The sequence below is a fragment of the Cetorhinus maximus genome, chromosome 17, assembly GCF_964194155.1.
Source record: "Cetorhinus maximus chromosome 17, sCetMax3.hap1.1, whole genome shotgun sequence".
Lineage (NCBI taxonomy): Eukaryota > Metazoa > Chordata > Chondrichthyes > Lamniformes > Cetorhinidae > Cetorhinus > Cetorhinus maximus.
Window position 1 is genome coordinate 18,325,276 of NC_135895.1, and position 17,596 is coordinate 18,342,871.

At 42.0% G+C, this 17,596-nt stretch overlaps 1 protein-coding gene across 1 annotated transcript; it reads left to right on the forward strand.

Annotated features, from left to right (window-relative positions):
* Window positions 1–4,020: 4,020 nt before the first annotated feature.
* On the forward strand, window positions 4,021–15,473 carry gfi1ab (growth factor independent 1A transcription repressor b). Its single transcript, XM_078560788.1, has 6 exons — window positions 4,021–4,214; window positions 5,029–5,226; window positions 5,896–6,263; window positions 10,024–10,161; window positions 12,151–12,316; window positions 15,165–15,473. Exons 1-6 carry the CDS (start codon window positions 4,100–4,102, stop codon window positions 15,341–15,343), a joined length of 1,164 nt encoding a protein of 387 aa, XP_078416914.1. The 5' UTR covers window positions 4,021–4,099; the 3' UTR covers window positions 15,344–15,473.
* The last annotated feature ends 2,123 nt before the right edge of the window (window positions 15,474–17,596 follow it).

Sequence of the window (17,596 nt, forward strand, 5' to 3'; positions counted from 1 at the left end):
CTGAGCAGTTCCCACTTTGCTTGGCTTTAACCCTGTGCGAAACCATTCGGATTGCAGGGGTCTGTGATGATACAGAGGAAGAGGAGCGAGTGCATCTCCGCCGTCAATACTAACGCCACACTCCGCACTTCGCCCAGTTTCAGCCTCTGAGGCGCTCGCTCCTGTAAGACCTGCCTCTCTGTTTCTCGCCCCGGGGGGAACCCACCCGCTGCTCGGGAGAGCTGGTAAGAAGTTTAAAAATAAATGATATTCTCAAATGGTCGAAACCGTGCAACCCCGTTGCTAAAATCCCGTTTTTAGTCCCTTTCATCAAAACTCCGCTAAACTTTAGGTGAATGTGAATCTTTAGCTCGGCCTACAGACTCATGCACTTTGCATGAAGCGGGAGAGGGGGGTTGTGGGGGGGGTTTGCATGAGGATGGCCTTAGACTTGCACTAGCCTTGGTCGGTAGCTCTCCCTAGATCAATGTAACTTTGCTACAAGTCCAGCTCAGTTCCGGCCTATCTGCAACAACCTTTCCAAAATTCAGGCTGAGCACTGCGGCGCCTCTATCTTGGGGCGAGAGAGTTTGAGGGGGCGGGTGGGGGGTCAGAGTTGTATTAACCGGTGGGACTACATGGTTGCAGTCTGTTTATGGTGTCTAGTATTGTATGTGCAAAATTGTCACATTGCAGATCCGACATGCTGCAGCTCCGCGTTGCTCAACTTCTACTTCCTGTGATATGTTTTATACCCTGACATGTATGATTATAAAGTATGAAACATTGGGCAGTGTAACTCAGTGACAAACAAGTCAAGGGATAATGTCTTAACTTATTTGCTCGAATTCAGGACATATAATAATCTCTAAAGATTTACACCATCATTCGGTGAATTAAAATACCATTTCCCTATTTTATATAAACCCCAGACCAGTATTACCGAGCTGCATCTATCTGCCGCCCCGTTTGCTTTTTATCTGTCATGTATATGCAGTTGAGGGTGTGTTGAATTCTGGAGCCTGGGTTACAGGCGTGTGTCCCGCACCTTTTATCGATTAACACAGCCACAGATGGACTCACGCGTTTCTTCTCCCACGTTTATCGGCCGTGTTTTTAAAACAACCCTTGTGACCAACACTGTGACCTTGGCTAGTCTGGGGTTGGGTGAAGAGGGGTTGAGTTTGTTTTATCAGCTGAAACATAACAGACTGAAGGCAAATCACAGAGATAAAAACAAAAAAAAACTGCGGATGCTGGACGTTTGGCCAAGTGAAGGCTCGCTCAGGAAGCATCGCTCACTGCAAAGTGCAAGCGCAACTTGGGTTGTGGGTTCATCGTGAGAAACTGGATAACTCACTAAGGAACCCGAAACCTACTAGCATGACTAGTATTGTTTCCCGCTCGCAAACCTTCCCAACAGGCTACATGTCAATGCTAATAACTGTTCGGAATTATAATTGGGCTCGATCCAAAGTTTTATTTTAATGCTTAAACTGCATCAAAGCGTAAACTGACTTAGAAATAAATCCGTTGCTAGAAAACGAGGTGACGGGCCTGCGTTTGGTCCATGCCAGCGGTGATCTCTGGCCCCAGCTGGCTGCAGTGGTCTAAGGATGCCCTGTGCAGTGAGAGGGAATGCACTCAGCTGGGCTCTTTTAACCATCCAAGCGAAGTTAAAATTGCTGAGGAGGCAGGGGCCTTAACACAATTGTGACATCCTCCTTCTGGCTTGGACGTAGCCCTACCTGAAGTATAACAACTATGTCAACATCTTTATCAAATGTGCTTTGAATGTTGTTTTTTCTCTCTCTCTCTCTCTCTCTCGTTTCTCGCTGGGGTATTTGACTGCCGCTAAAGGCTGCCTGTCCTGTTCCAAATGCAGGTGTAGAGAAATCTCCATTTCCCAGCATCTGATTGCAGGAGTTCACTCGTTTAATCTACTTTTCATTCCCGTCTTATATCCGCAACAAGCTTTTACGAGCTTGCACAGCCTGCACTGTGGTTAAGCAGAAGGGTCTTTCCCACCAACCATTCCTTTTTCATGTTGCAAAATAAGTTACGGAAGCGAATTGAGAAAAACAAACACAAAGCGTTCGCTCCGTGAGAATCTCGGCACAAGATACACGGAGGGGGCCCCAAATAAAACCAAAGCCTTTAATGCGAATTAGCTAAGCGGGCCGGTGGAGCGCTCATTTATTATACAAGCGCAACGTGTTGCCTCTTTTGGGTTGATTATACCAACACTATTTTCACATATAACATGCTTCTCATTTATTATAATGTACATTATAACATTAATGAAATGTGTACACACATCGATCCTCACCCACTGAAGAGCAAGATATTCCTTTAGCTAATATCACCACCATTAACACCTCTTTGACCTTTTGTCTGTGACATCTTTTGGTTATCTCTACCTATCACTGGCCCTCTATCCAGCTCTTCTTGTTTCCCCACCCCCCCACCCCCCCCAAACCAGTTTATATTTCACCTCTCTTCTATTTTTACTTAGTTCTGTTGAAGAGTCATTCGGACTCGAAACGTTAACTGTGCTCCTCTCCGCAGATGCTGCCAGACCTGCTGAGTTTTTTCAGGTATTTTTGTTTTTGTTTTGGATTTCCAGCATCCGCAGTTTTTTTTGCAGTTATCCCTGGTGTCCTGGTCAATATTTGTCCCTTAATCAACATCACAAAACAGATTATATAGTCATCATCTCATTGCTATTTGTGGGATCTTGCTGTGCTGTGCCTAATTTGGCTGCCCCCTTCCTACATTAACAACTGTGACTACACTTCAAAGATACATCATTGACTGTAAAGCACTTGGAGACGTTTGGCCGTCGTGACAGGCGCCATATAAATGCAAGTCTTTAGTATTTTCTTCTTATTCGTTCCAAAGGTTAGCGGGACAAAGTAAAACACAAAATGATTCCGAAAGTTAGACACTACTCCCAATCACATCGAATGTAAAGATGAGTCATACGGGGAATAAATGAACCACCCCTGCTTTCTAATGTGAAGCTACAAATGGGCCGAGGAAAAGGCGATAATGTCCACCTCGCTCAACAACATGTCACTGGATGCACCTAGGCTTTGGGAACTGGATTCTCGGTCTTTTTGTCTTATCTCCTATTCTGTACACAAATTCCACCCCGCGCCCCACATGCACAGGTTACGGGTAGAGCCCAGGTTACCTGAACACCATAAGCAGAACTTCCAAAAGTTAACAACATGCAGAAAACTGTTTTTTTTTTCCCCTTCATTTTTTAGCCGGAAGAGCAAATAAAACATTGCTTAAGCGTCACTGAAATTTGAATCAAGATTAGGCAAAAAACCAAATTCTACATCAATAGTTAACATCAAGTCATTTATATTTTGACCCTCAGTGACCACGATGAGGCAGCCGCGTCGAACTATAATCCGCTGTCGAATTACTTAGCGATATTTAACATCATATACTCCAGGCTATGGTCTCAGAAGGGAACAGGCAATGTAAATAAATTTGGTTTTAACACACAGGTTAAGTCCTCCAAGGACTTGTGTTTGCCATTTTGCTAAATTTGGTTTTAACACACAGGTTAAGTCCTCCAAGGATTTGTGTTTGCCATTTTGCTACAGCTTTGTTAAATGGTAAAGAATGCAGTTGCAATGTTTATTGTGGCAGTGACTAGTCTTTGCGAAGCCGAGCTCCATTTCAGGTCCAGAGAGAACCATTCTGTTGATGGAGTATTGTGTAACAGAGTGGAATAAATAGTGTCACTTATCCCGGGCGCTGTCGGTTTGATTTCCCAGTGGGAGAAAAAGAGACCTAAGGTTAATTTGAGTGCGGTAGGCAGTGCCCCGCCCAATCAGCTTGCAGGGATTTGTATGGCGAGCTTTGTGTTACCACCTGGCCCAACAACACCTGGTATACGGCCAGCCCGCCTGCGCATGCGCCGAGTGCAGTCAACCCAAGCCTATATCTAACCAATGATGTGCAATCAGACAGAGCTCAAATCGAAGACTCCTCTCTCTCTCTCTCTCTCTCTCTCAAAAAAAAGAGATTCAATCGCTGCCGAAACTGATTTTCTCCAAGCCGCAGAGCGGATCTGCCCCCCTCCCTTGTCTGAGGCTGCGAGATGCCCCGCTCATTCCTGGTGAAGAGCAAGAAAGCGCACAGCTACCACCAGCATCGACACATTGAGGATGTCTACAACAACAAGCTGGAGCACATCCTGGCAGATATCTGCTCAGGTAAGCCGAGTAAAACAGAAATGCTTAATTCAAACAGCTTTTAACTGGTGTTACTGCAAGCGAGGGATGTTATCGGTCCTTGTGCTGTGACTATAGATTTTCTTTTACACATTTTCTCAGTAACGTGTAAACGAAAGGCGACTAAAAACTTTAGAATAACGCCTAATTTGTTTTTAATTCGCCAATCAATTCTCTCAATTTGGGTAAAAATCTGAAATATTCGAGTTTTTTTACAATTCTCTAGTCTCCGCCTCGGATTATTGGTGAACTCAATGTAGCTTTAAATATATTTTAGAGATTCTGCGCTTCCCTGTCGCCTTTGCCTGCTTGCCAAAAACCGTTCAGTTTATCAGTGCTTTTTCATCGCGGACGTTTTTGTGAACAGTTCTGGCTAAAGGAAGGTGTGAATAATTTAGGGGACGCCTTATAATGGTTATTTTTAACCGAACAACAGGGCGCCCGCAGTTTTAAGTGGTGGCTTTGAAATATTCCTGAATGACACGTAAAGCTCTGTAGAAATACAAACCTTTTAATATTTCATTTTTAATTGCATCATTATTTATACATGTGAAAAGTCTTTGAAATATGAAAGTTGCGCAATCAACCTAATTTATTATCGAGGGCACGATGGTTGCACCGCTGGTTGATGTACACCTTTGTCCACCTACCTTCTGCTAGTAACAGAGACTGCGTTTAGTGCTGACTTATTAAAATCTGATGACAGCAAACTGTTTTCTCTCTACAATTGTGCCGCCGGTTTAATAAGTTCAATTGGCCTCCCCACCCTTCCCCCTTCCCTCAAATGTGATTACAGAGAGCAGGATATCAGAAGATGCTGGCTATTGCCCAGATGCCCCTTGTGCGGACTCCAAGGGCAAATTTTCGCCGAAACCTCAGCTGGTGGAAGCGGCTGACGTGCCAGAGTCTCCGGCGAGCTGTGAGGGCAGTGTCTGTGGCCGAGCCCCCGAGTATGAGAACTTCTGGAGACCCCCTTCTCCGTCTGCGTCACCAGGTAACATATATACACACAGTGCCGCCGATCTCCGACTGTCGACTCCAACTCCGGCTGAACAGATCAGTGTGTTATATAGAATGATAGGATATAGTTCGGCGGCAGATGAAGCCAAGTAGGAAAGAGGCTGATAAGAAATCACTGCCCAAATTTCCTCCAGTAAGGCACATTTATACAATTAGACAAACCTTATCAAATTGCAATTAATAAGGGGGAAAAAGAGAGAAAGAAGGGGGAGGAAAAAACACGTCCTAAATTTGGATGGGTTTTGTAACTTTCCAACAAATGGTAAATATTTTAATCAGATTCGGAATTTCGTTAAAAAGAGCGTCTTGAGAACTGCGTATCATGTATCACAATAGCTACCAGGGCGAATATTTCCTAACGCTGTACTGCTAGTTAATGACCTGATAACTGCCTTACTCCGAGCGAGACTTTTATTGTCGAATTAACAGTTAACACCTATTTCAAAACTCCATGTTATGATGTCCATAGACTTCTGACCAGTTCAGTACCTCTAAAATTCAGAAGAATATTGTATGCTTCCAATTCTTACACGTTGTAATTAAAACATACTTTATTCTGCATGTAAGCATGTTTAATTAAGCATGTAATTATTATACTGTAATATCACAGGGAATTATTTCATTTCTTATTTTTTTCGTTTAGTCTCTGAGAAATCTCTCTCCCCGTCTATGGAGGAGAGCCATCCATTTGCGTTATCCTTCAAGCAATACGGATGGAATAGTTACACAGGCTCTGAGCTGAAGTACCTGGTGCAGAATTACCGCTCTCCAGCTTTGGAACGGAGCTCCGCCGTGGGGCTCTACAGTGAACGAAACTCCACCACTGGCCTTTACAGTGACCTCGTCCCCGCCTCGGGCCTCTACAGCGACCTTGGCACTGCCCCCAGTCTGTACAGCGAGCGCGGCTCCAGCTTCCACGAGAAAAGAAGCGAAATCAAAGCGGAGTCGGAGCTTCTTTGCACCCGGTTGCTCCTGAACAACGGCTCTTACAAATGCATCAAATGCAGCAAGGTATGGCACAACCCCCAGTGACGCTGCATTCCCACAGCCTCCCCTTGGAGAGTCTCCTCTAAATCTGTAGTCTTATCCCCGTGACACACTGCACTGCCCGATGACTAGTTGCATTCTATGGATTTTTTTTTTTGCAAGGGTTTTCTCCATCCCTCTGTTTTCTCCGCAGGCCACTCACTGTGTCCGATCTAAAGCTACGCCTTCCCTGTATTACTGAGAGCCAGGATGTTTGCAGTAATGCCCGGGGATAGCATTCCATTCGGCCCCTCCAGCCTCTTTCTCCATTCAGTAGATCATAACTGATCTGTGCCTCAACTCCAATTAGCCGCCTTTGTTCCACAGCCCTTCATTCACTTACCTAGCCAAAAAAAAAACCTATCTTCACAGGTAAGGATTATAACTTTGACTCCAGTCCCTCCCCGTAGCAGTAATGCTGGGCTCAGAATGCAGCAGTTTGAGGGACTGGTTTGGTATGCCCAGTCTGTCATTCACCACCACAAGGTGTTTCTTATCATGTGGTGATGCACTTTACCACCCCCCCGCCCCACACCCCCACCCATAACTCTTAATACTAACAAGATACTTTGAGGCAGATTATGACGATTATAGCCCCCAGCAGTGAGATAGGGGGAAGTATCCCACTGCCACATGATAACATCAGCTCCAGATGTTTGTACTTGCCTGGTTACAGCAGTAAAGAGTTGGCTCCTTTAAGAAAGAAGTGAGGCATTGGAGAAAATCGACCGAGGGGGAGGAGACTGCAAAAAATGGAGAAGAAATGCAATGGACAGTTTTAACACCATAAAGCACTGAGCACTCTTAGTTGGCCCAAAGCAACCTCTCCCTTACAAAGAGCCTCAAAAGTATTGGAATTAAAATTATTAACTGAAACTAAGCAAAGATGCTTCAACACCTCACTAATCCAACTCTTGGTGACACAACAAATCCCCAGCAAGCAGCCACTCATAAAATGCTTCATATTTTCCTGCAAATAAATTCACAGTCAGAAATTTTATTGGCTCCTAAGTTAGGAAACAAGTGGCACTAACATGATAAACACTGCATTAGTTTCATTCTTGTCATGTGTCCTACATCTATTGTAGAGTGATTTTATATGGTCCATTCTAATGTGCATTCGGATGAAAGGACTGATTTATTTCCTGGAACTAATTGGAGATTATTCCCTCAATAATCCTGTAGTGAGCAAATGGTTTTGGATGGGGGTGGAGAATTGTATTGTAATTCTATTGTAAAGTAATCACAATTGTGTGGGACAGACTGGTCTGTCCTATCTGTAATTGTTGGTATGTTCACATAGCCTTCTTGTGAACATTATCATACATCTGATACATGGAGTATTATACCCCATTTGTAACTAGTACAATACTGGCAGTTGCCAAAAATAAAGAGAGAAAATTAAAGTAAAAGTGAGCATGAACTAAGACTCAGAGCTGACAGAATTGCAGGCAATAATTTCATCTTGGAGAAATCAGATGACCTGGAGCCACTTTAGCTTTGTTCATGTGGTTATTATCACCTCATTTCCTGTTTCATGACATCACAAGAATCCTTTGATAAGATCTCTGTAAATTGCTGAAAAAAGAGATCTTTTTCTCAAAGCTTTTTGTCTTGCACTGATTCAAATGTAAGGGGAAACAACAATTTATACTGAATGAGAAGAGAGTACTGATTGGTTAGCAAGTGGACTCTGACTGGTAGAAGTGTTGCAATGGAGAATGCAACAGGTGCATCAGAATCCATGTGTCAACCAGTCAGCGCTCTCTTCATGTACAGTATAAATTGTTGTTCCCTTTACATTTAGTATTCTTGCAAATTGTCCTGATGAGTGCAAGACAGAAAGCTTTGACAATAATGTCTCTTTTTTCATCAATACTCTCAAGTGTTGTACTACCAAATGACTATTTCTGTAAATAATCAACCCTTAATCTTTTTCTTTGCTTCTTATAGTTTCATTCAGCATTAAATGTTCTGGTCTCATTAAATCCAGTCTGTTGAGAAGCCTTGGGGGTACTATCAACGGCAAAGGCATCAATTATTTTAGTGGAGAGCACAATATGATTTGTGTCGTAATTTTCCTTATCTTGCAGTATTCAACAGGGCAATTTATTTGCCCATTTTAATTCCACCTTTTTTATCGGTTTAATTCTGATTTTGTAAACCATGTTAATGGAGCCCAAATATACTAACTAACATAGGGTATATAACAACAGCTGCAGAATGCTGGAAGTTCTGAAATAAAAATAAAAGCTGCTGAAAACACTCAGCAGGCCAGGCAGCAACTGTGGAGAGAGTAGGTTTGATGGTTTAGATAAATCAATTTCCTCAGAACAGATTCTGATGGAGGGTCTCCATGAACAATTGTACCTGCCATTGTAGGTGAAGGTGCCATACAAGCATCTAGTCCTCCCAATGGCGTTATAATACTGTTCATCCAAACTGCTGGAAATCCCCTGGTATTGTGCTGCATAAAATAATGTTAAAATAATACCATTGCAGTTATAAGATCATATAGATAATCTCACATGCTTTGATGCCTTTCCCAAATAACTGACAAACTTATAAGCTCATACGGATAAAATTCTGCTGAAAACCAGAAAGTGCTGGAAAAACTCAGTCGGTCTGGCAGCATCTGTGGAGAGAGAAAAACAGGCTTAATGTTCCAAGTCACTTTGTGATACACAGTCCACAAGCACAACCTGGACCTTCCGTTTGCTTGCCATTTTAATTCACCACCTTGCTTTCACACTCCTTGGCCTGCTGCAGTGTTCCAGTGAAGCTCAATGCTAGCTGGAGGAACAGCACCTCATTTTCTGATTAGGCACTTTACAGCCTTCTGGATTCAACATTGAGTTCAACAATTTCAGGCCATGAACTCGGCCCTTCATTTTGATTGCCAGTCTGTATCTTGTTTTTTTTTGCTTTCAGACAGAACTGTTCATTATTCTGTCATTAACACTCACTCTGGACTAATGCTTTGTTTCTTTACTATAACCGTTACCATTCCCTTTGCCTTTTGTTCCATGACAGTTTTGTAATTTAATCTCTCCCGCCCTCTAACCTATTCCATTTTGTTTGTCCTTCCCCCTTCCCACTTTCAACAGCATAAAACCCATCACATTTCTACCTCCCTTCAGTTCCAAAGAAGAGTCACATTAAACTCAAAACATTAATTCTGTTTCTCTCTCCACAGTTGCTGCTTGACCTGCTGAGTTTTACCAGCACTTTCTGTTTTTATTTCAGATTTCCAGCATCGGCATTATTTCGCTTGTATAAAATTCTGAACAACTTTTTAAACCTTCCCAAAATAAGCTGCGGTGTGTAAGTAACCGAGACCATTTATATGCAGCTTGATTTGTTAAACATATTAAAAAAGATTCAAATCAACATAAAGATTAATATTTTAACATCAGAACCCTAATTCACAAGTACACATGGGGTGAAACCCTTCAATGTTTTAAATGCATCTTAACAGTTTTTAACTGGAGGGTATTGTATCCTTCCCCCCAGTAAGTGATTACAAATGTTTGTTGATGTGTTTTTGGGGTGAAGTGTTGGTCAACCAGTAGTAGTTTCCAATTTTTGTCAATGTGCATGCAATTGCATTAATGGTTTAGATGTTTAGCTAGCAGTATGACTCTGGTCCACCCTTCACATTTCACAGTCTTGCCTGAGTCTGCTCATCGTGTTTACTTTATCATTTGAAGGAAGCCACTAATTCCTTTTCCTGCCTCTGCAACAGGTGTTCTCCACTCCTCACGGTCTGGAAGTCCATGTCCGTCGGTCTCACAGTGGCACCCGCCCCTTCGCCTGTGACAGTTGTGGCAAAACATTTGGCCATGCGGTCAGTCTGGAGCAGCACAAAGCAGTGCACTCACAGGTAAGGGAAGTCCTGAAAACTGGAACTGCCTGCTAGAGCACACCACTCTTAGCATCATCCAACTGAACGTGAAGCACACTCATATATAAGCAACCCCCAGCAGAGCAATGTTCCATGCATTCGAAGCAATTAATTCTTCTTTTCATTTATTTTAGACAGAACCCACGTATGAATATTATTGCAGCAGTATTTATTTGCAATGTTAAGCATTGTTATATGAACACTTGGTGGAAGCAGATTAAATAGTAATTTTCAATGGGGAATTGAATATACACTTGAAAAGGAAGAGTTTGCAGGACTATGGGGAAAGAACAGGGGAGCGTGTTTAATTGGGCCGCCCTTTCAAAGAGCTGGTACACACACAATGGACCGAATTGTCTCCTCTATACTGATTCAATAAGTAGACCAGACAATAAGCCATTTAAAATAAAGGCAATGTTGAGCATTTTTGCCTAGTTATTTTTCAATGCCACCTTTAAAACAATTAAGTTTATAATCACTTTAAAATGATAATTTTTGAATGTAATCTCGAATCTATTATGAAAGACATGGTAACATAGCACTTGAAAAATTACAACATGATTAGACAGAATTAACGCAACTTTATGAAAGAAAAATCATGTTTGACAAATCTATCAAGAGTTTTATGAGCATGTAACTAGCAGGGTAGATGAAGGACAACCAGTGGATGTAGTATATTTTGATTTTCAGAAGGATTTTCGATAAGATGCCAGATGAAAGGTTGCACAAGATTAGGGCCCATGAGATTTAGGGTAATATATTAAAATGACATGAGGATTATTTAACAAACAGAAAACCGTATAAGAATAAATGGGTAATTTTTCAGGATGGCAGGGTGTAACTGAAGGAGATCCACAATTATCAGTGCTTCGGCCTCAACTATTTGCAATCCATATCAATAACAGGTGAAGAGATGACTGTAATATTTTCAAGTTTTCTGATTATGAAAAGCTCGGTGGGAGAGTAAGCTGTGAGGAAGACATGAAGAGATTGCAAAGGGATATAGCCTAGCTAAGTGAATGGGCAAGAAGCTGGCAGATGGAATATAATGTGGGCAAGTGCAAAGTTAGCCACTTTGGTAGGAAGAATGGAGAAGCAGAATATTTTTTCAAAGGCGAGAGACTACTAAATGTTGGTATTCAAAAGAATTTGGGGTCCTTGTGTACATGTAACAGAAAGTTAACATGCAAGTAGAATAAAACATTAGGAAGGCATCACCTTTATTGCAAGGGGATTGGAGTATGAGTAAGGAAGTCTTGCTGCAATTATATAGGGCTTTGGTGAGGGAGGGGGGGCTGCAACTAAGGTTCATTAGATTGATTCCTGGGATGAGAGGCTGTCCTTTGAGGAGAGATTGAGTAGAATGGACCTATATTGTTTAGAAGAGTGTAAATTTAGAAGAACTAAAGGTGATCTCATTGAAGCCTATATAACGATGAGAGGGGTGATAGGGTAGATGCTGAGAGGCTGTTCCTCTAGGCTGGACTGTCTAGAATTAGGGACACAATCTGAGGACAAGTGTCCTGCCATTCAAGACTGAGATGAGGATCAGTGTCTTCACCCAGATGGTTGTGAATCTGGCATTTGCTCCCCTGAGGGTACTGTGGAAGCTCAGTCCATGGGTATATTCAAGACTGAGGTGGATAGATTTTTGAATACTCGAGGGAAGAAAGGAATATTGGGATAGGGCAGAAAACGGAGTTGATGTAGACTTTCAGCCATGATTCTATTGAATGGTGGAGCAGGCTCGATGGGCCGCATGGTCTACTCCCGCCTTTATTTCTCATGTGCTTATTTTTTTTAGAATTTAGAAATATTCTCACTGAATTAGAACTTTGTTACGTCTTCACCCTGTATTTGTCTGCATGTCACTTAAAAGTGTATTGTACCATCCAAATTATTATTCGGGGTGACAAACTGTAACACCATGCTTTAATTTCACGTTGCAATTTCATTCCGTTTCATCAGGAAAGGAGCTTTGACTGCAAGATCTGCGGTAAAACTTTTAAAAGATCTTCCACGTTGTCCACACACTTGTTGATTCACTCGGACACCAGGCCTTACCCCTGTCAGTACTGCGGGAAGAGATTTCACCAGAAGTCAGACATGAAAAAGCACACCTTCATTCACACAGGTGAGGAAAAGCCGGGCAAACGCTTCGTGGAGATGAAAGGCCATTTACTTCCAGTGCAACTTTTAAAAGAAACATCAGTGATCTGAACCTGAATAGGAAGGGAGCCAGTAAACTTTCTGATCAGTCCGGGGAGGGCGAGACATTCAATTAATGTTCAAGTTTTTCAGAATAATTCTCACTTGGCACTCTGGTGAACACGATATACATACATACATATATATATATAATATGTAAAATGAAACGTCCCACATCAGTTCAGATGAAAGGTCACAACCCGAAACGTTAACTCTCCACAAGATCCTGTCGAGTATTTCCAGCATTTTCTGTTTTTATTACAGATTTCCACTGCCCTGTGCGTGTCTTGTCCCTTTATTTTTTTTTTCAACCAGCATTCACAAAAGCCCAATTTCCCGTTTGGGTTTTGTGTGCGTTTCATTCTCCACAGTTTGCACTGTAACTCAATGCCGGTACAATATTACATCTCTTTGTGAACAATTGACTGACGAAAGAAACGGCGTTTGGCAATGATTTCATTAATGGCATCTGTTTAATAATTGAATCGTGGCAATCCAATCAGTGTAGCTTAATATGATCCGCCCGCTGTTTATACAGAGCGGCTCCGCTGTAAGATGATTACCTGGTATTATTAGCCTGGCCTTGATTTAGCGGCCAGAGAAAATGACAGGTGAATCACTCTTGAAAGTGGTGGGGTGAACTAGATGCTCGAATCGCCTGCCGTGTGTAGACTGAGATGACAATAGCAGACTTTACATAAGCAGGGCGGCCGAGCCGAAGATCTGATTTCACATTAAACAGCAACATTGTTGAAAATACGGTGAGGTCTGTCAGGGTCCTTCAACCTAGTGCATCGACACTAATGTTTCACAGTCCATCCGATTAGATGTGGGCTAGTGTTATCCACACAAACTGTTTAAAAAAAAAAGGATAGAACGTGAAACTAAGATTAGAGAAACACAGCATATCTGTCAGCATCTTTAATGCCTCTTAATACATCCATCGTTAATACATCTTTGTATATCTTAATACATCCGTCTGCTCCCTTTCCAATTGTTTGCGGATTGACTGCGAAGTTCCAGCAGTTTGTTTTGATTTGGTTTAAGATTTTGTCACTTGTAAATTTCCCCTTTTTAATTCAGAAAAATGGAGGCGGTTTAGATCGGTGTAATTTGATGAATCTGGGTTAGTTGAAGGATCTATTTCTAGTCTGAACGTCGCTTCACTAAGAATAAAACTGTGAAAAAGTGACGGGCGAGGACAGTCTCACAATTAACTCAGTGAAGGAAGAATGTTACCAGTTCGCATTAACGAAAATAAACACAGCAGTGCCAACGAAATCGTAACGAATTTACTTTTTACAGACGGCAGATCAATATTGAAAGGGTTTAAAATGTTGGAGTGCGAGTACAATTCAGGAGAAAGCAGAATATAATAACTTGCACCATGGGGACTTCAACCAAGAGTAAAGAGCGGGTCACTGTTTATATAGCAACCTCATTGCTCCGGTAAATATGCGACTAATATTGGAATAAACCCAGGGTAAGAATTGTCAGCCTGTTCATCCATCCCGCCCGAGAATAAAAATCAGCACCACATTCAAAACAGACGCAGGGCCGCCGAGTTATATAAGTACCAGCTACCCAGCGTAGCTGCATCTCCTAATTTGGCTGAAACTTAGTCCTGAGAACAAGCTCAAAGCTAATGGGTTTGACCAGACAAACTGCAGCGAAAGTGATCTCGCATTACCGGCGCTATATTTACATTATTTTTGTGCTAATTAAATCAGAATACCACCACTTTCAGATTATGCAGGGGATCTTATTAAAGTTTCAGGAGTTTTTTTTTAACCTCATTAGAATACAGTCTTTTTACAAGAGGAATTAGCCCCTTGCCTTTGGCACCATCGGGTTTAATTGGACCACAGGCTTTGCAACATTCGATAGCATCAGAACGATTTTTTTTTGGAGGGGGGAGGGGGAAGAAAACGTGTTTAATGGTTTCCAGGTTAGGCTGTTCACGTCCTCTCTTTTTTCGTTTAAGCATTGAAATTGACACTTCACTCCCCCCCTTATATTTATTATCACGGCATTCAATTGAACACATTTTCAGCTCCTGATCGTGCAGTCGGTTTTCTTTCTTAAAGCCAACAACAGGCGGTAAAACTCAAACAAGGCGGGATGCATTGGGCGGGGAGGGGTTCCCTAAATGCACAATGTGTGAGGGGGAATCGTAAGCATATTCCGTACGAAACTATTTTTGATTTCACAACGCAAAGGTTTTACGCCATGAAAGGAGGTATTTATTTTTTCTCACGGTTAATTAAATATATGTTGACATATAAGGGGCACAGGCGGTATTGTCACTGGACTGATATGCCAGAGACCCAGGGTATTGCTCTGGGGACCCGGGTTCAAATCCTGCCTCAGTAGATGGTGGAATTTGAATTCACTAAAAACCTGGAATTAAAAGTCTAATGTTGACCATAGAAACCATTGCTGATTGTTGTAAAAATCCATCCGGTTCACTGAAAGGGAATCTGCCATCCTTACCTGGTCTGGCCTACATGTGACATTGCCGTGGTTGACTCTTGAAAATGCCCTCTGAACAAGGGCAATTAGGGATGGGCAATAAATGGTAGCCAGCGACGCCCACATCCCAAGAGTCAATAAAAATACATATATATGTGGCTACATGTTCCGAAAATGATGTGAATTGTATCATCATGCTTAACTATATACAATAAAAGGATAAAGATTAATTTACTATCCACGTATGTTGGATAAAGAGGTGCGATTCTTAAGTAATGATTTACTGTCCTGTTGTTTTCCAGGTGAAAAGCCTCACAAGTGCCAGGTATGTGGCAAAGCTTTCAGCCAGAGCTCGAATTTGATCACACACAGTCGCAAGCACACTGGCTTTAAGCCGTTCGGCTGTGACCTGTGTGGGAAAGGATTCCAGAGGAAAGTGGATCTCCGAAGGCACCGTGAGACACAGCACGATTTAAAATAGACCGTGAGTGAAAGGCACTACGCGGGAAAGCAAATAGCCTCGACAGCTGGGTAGCAGGACCCAGCTTTTTAACCCCCACCGGGATGTCCAGTTGTGCGACTGGAACCGCACGTGAAAAGCCCCACCAGTGACTATATAGCACATGTGTGGCCTCGGGTGCCTCCATGTACCACTGAGACAGTATCAGAGGCAAACTGAGGACCAGGGGAGTTTTACATGTGTAGAAATGTGCCTTTCTATAAACACTGCAGTTAAATGCAATATTCTGCCTCGGTAAATTTTACTTAATCCCATTTACAACTTTTACTTTAAAAATAAGCTGTCTGACTTTCTTACAGTGTTAAAAGGTGAAACGTTTGGAATCACTTGTCAAGTAGAAAGTTTAATTGTTCAAACCCCGCATTTGCTTTTCAAAAATAGAGAGAGAAAAGTTGATTATATATTAGAAATCCCTTTGAACCCGTGGCAGAGTAAACTCCGGTTCGGTTAACTTTCTGCATTTGCATGTGTATTTAAACTGGCCACACAAATGGGCGAGTTTTCCGACAAGTGTTTGCTGAGGATGGTAAAAATCGCTTTCAAACTTCCACCCAGTAAACCAGGAAGGTTCCCACAGTTTGAATCTCAGTCATGAGACTGAGAACTTCACGTTATCACCCCCCAGCCACCGGGTCTCTGAGGGTCTGAATGAAGAGCATTGAAAATGTCAATGCAACTGAACATAACGGGCGAAATGTATTTTTGTAAATAGTTTGATCCAATATTTACTGTTATCCCCTAAATATTTACTCTTGTTTCCCAAGAGATGACAGTTAAACGCACTCAGCATAGGAATCAACTTAATAGATGTTCGAGGGGGCAAAAGGAATTAATAAATTATTAAATCAATCACTCATTCCCTCCCCTCAAGAATATATTTTTGTGTCTTGCGGCAGACGGGGGTGGGGTGGGGTTGGAAACTATTGCAATGGCGGGTTCCAACTTGTGATGCAGAGAGGCGGTAAGATTTGAGGCCAGATTTTAACATATTCAAAAGCCATGCATTCGCACAGAGTTAAAATCGAGCCCTCCGCCTAGTGTCCGCAGTTAAATGACAAGCCAGGAGGATCACAACCATGACTTTAAAAAAAAACTTAAAATATTACTTCAGGCGAAAATCGTTGAATAATAGAAACCGTGCTGTCGTTGGGGACCAGGTTGCCTGCAGAGAGCAGACCGTGTGCGATATTAAAAGTTAGCAGTTGTTTGGACGGGTATTTGGATGCATTTATAGCCAAAGATCCGCGTCCGTTTTTGCCATTTTCCCCACTAAGTGAACTGGAAACAAAGGAAAAGATGCTAAAGATAACTCATGGCTGGAATGATTTGGTTACATCTGAGTGCGTGTATTAAATCGGCAGACTATTAAACCATATTTCAATATTTGTATTTTTCTGTTCAAACTTTAATGTGTGAGATTATTATCTATTCTGCGTTATTTATTCACAAGACCAAAGTATGAAATAAATTGAGAAATTTAGTAAAACTTTTGGTTTTCAATTTCTAACCGTTGCCTTGCAGACCTGGTTCAAACCATTCAAACCTTTCGAATCAAACCCCCGGACGATTTGCCGGGGAGGCAACCTCGGGAATATTCAGGAGTTCGTGCATGGGTTATTTCTTGGCGGGATGGGGGGTAAATTAGAAACAATTTGCTTTACAGTCAAAGCGACGCCCAGAAAATGAACCAAATGAATGAGGTCACCGCTACATACAGTGCAATTTCCAAAAATGTGAACACTTTTCAAAATTCTCGGAAGAGGCAAAATAAAACAATGAGCAGGGGGGGATGGGACAGAATAGGGATGCTGATCGCTTTGCTAAATTCGAAGATTATAAATATATTTCTTAACGCGGTTACTGGAGCCCTATTAAAAATTTATTATGCATATTACATATCACATTATTCATGAGGTAGAGGTCGCACCTTTTGTATGTTGGGGTAAGAGTACACTGTGTAAGCGGAGATGCTGAGCACACCTTTGTTGCGATTTTTAAATTTTTAATAACACCTCCAGCTAGCCATTTGGTGAGTCACAACCTCAATGCACAAAAGTGGAAACCCAGGACTCTCTTATGGAAAGACGAACCTTTCAAGCGCTTGAGAGATACTTTTAGTTTGTCTTCATACACTTCAGTGGTGATCAAATTACATATCAAGTGTGCACAGATATCAAGATTCAGACAAAGTGAATTTCGTTTGATCGATTTCTT

Bases quoted from the DNA above. Each gene is read 5' to 3' on its own strand.
- gfi1ab (XM_078560788.1), top strand. From the start codon at position 4,100: ATGCCCCGCTCATTCCTGGTGAAGAGCAAGAAAGCGCACAGCTACCAC. The intron at 5,227-5,895 runs GTAACATATATA...TTTTTCGTTTAG, and splicing joins TTCTCCGTCTGCGTCACCAG to TCTCTGAGAAATCTCTCTCC. The intron at 6,264-10,023 runs GTATGGCACAAC...CCTCTGCAACAG, and splicing joins AATGCATCAAATGCAGCAAG to GTGTTCTCCACTCCTCACGG.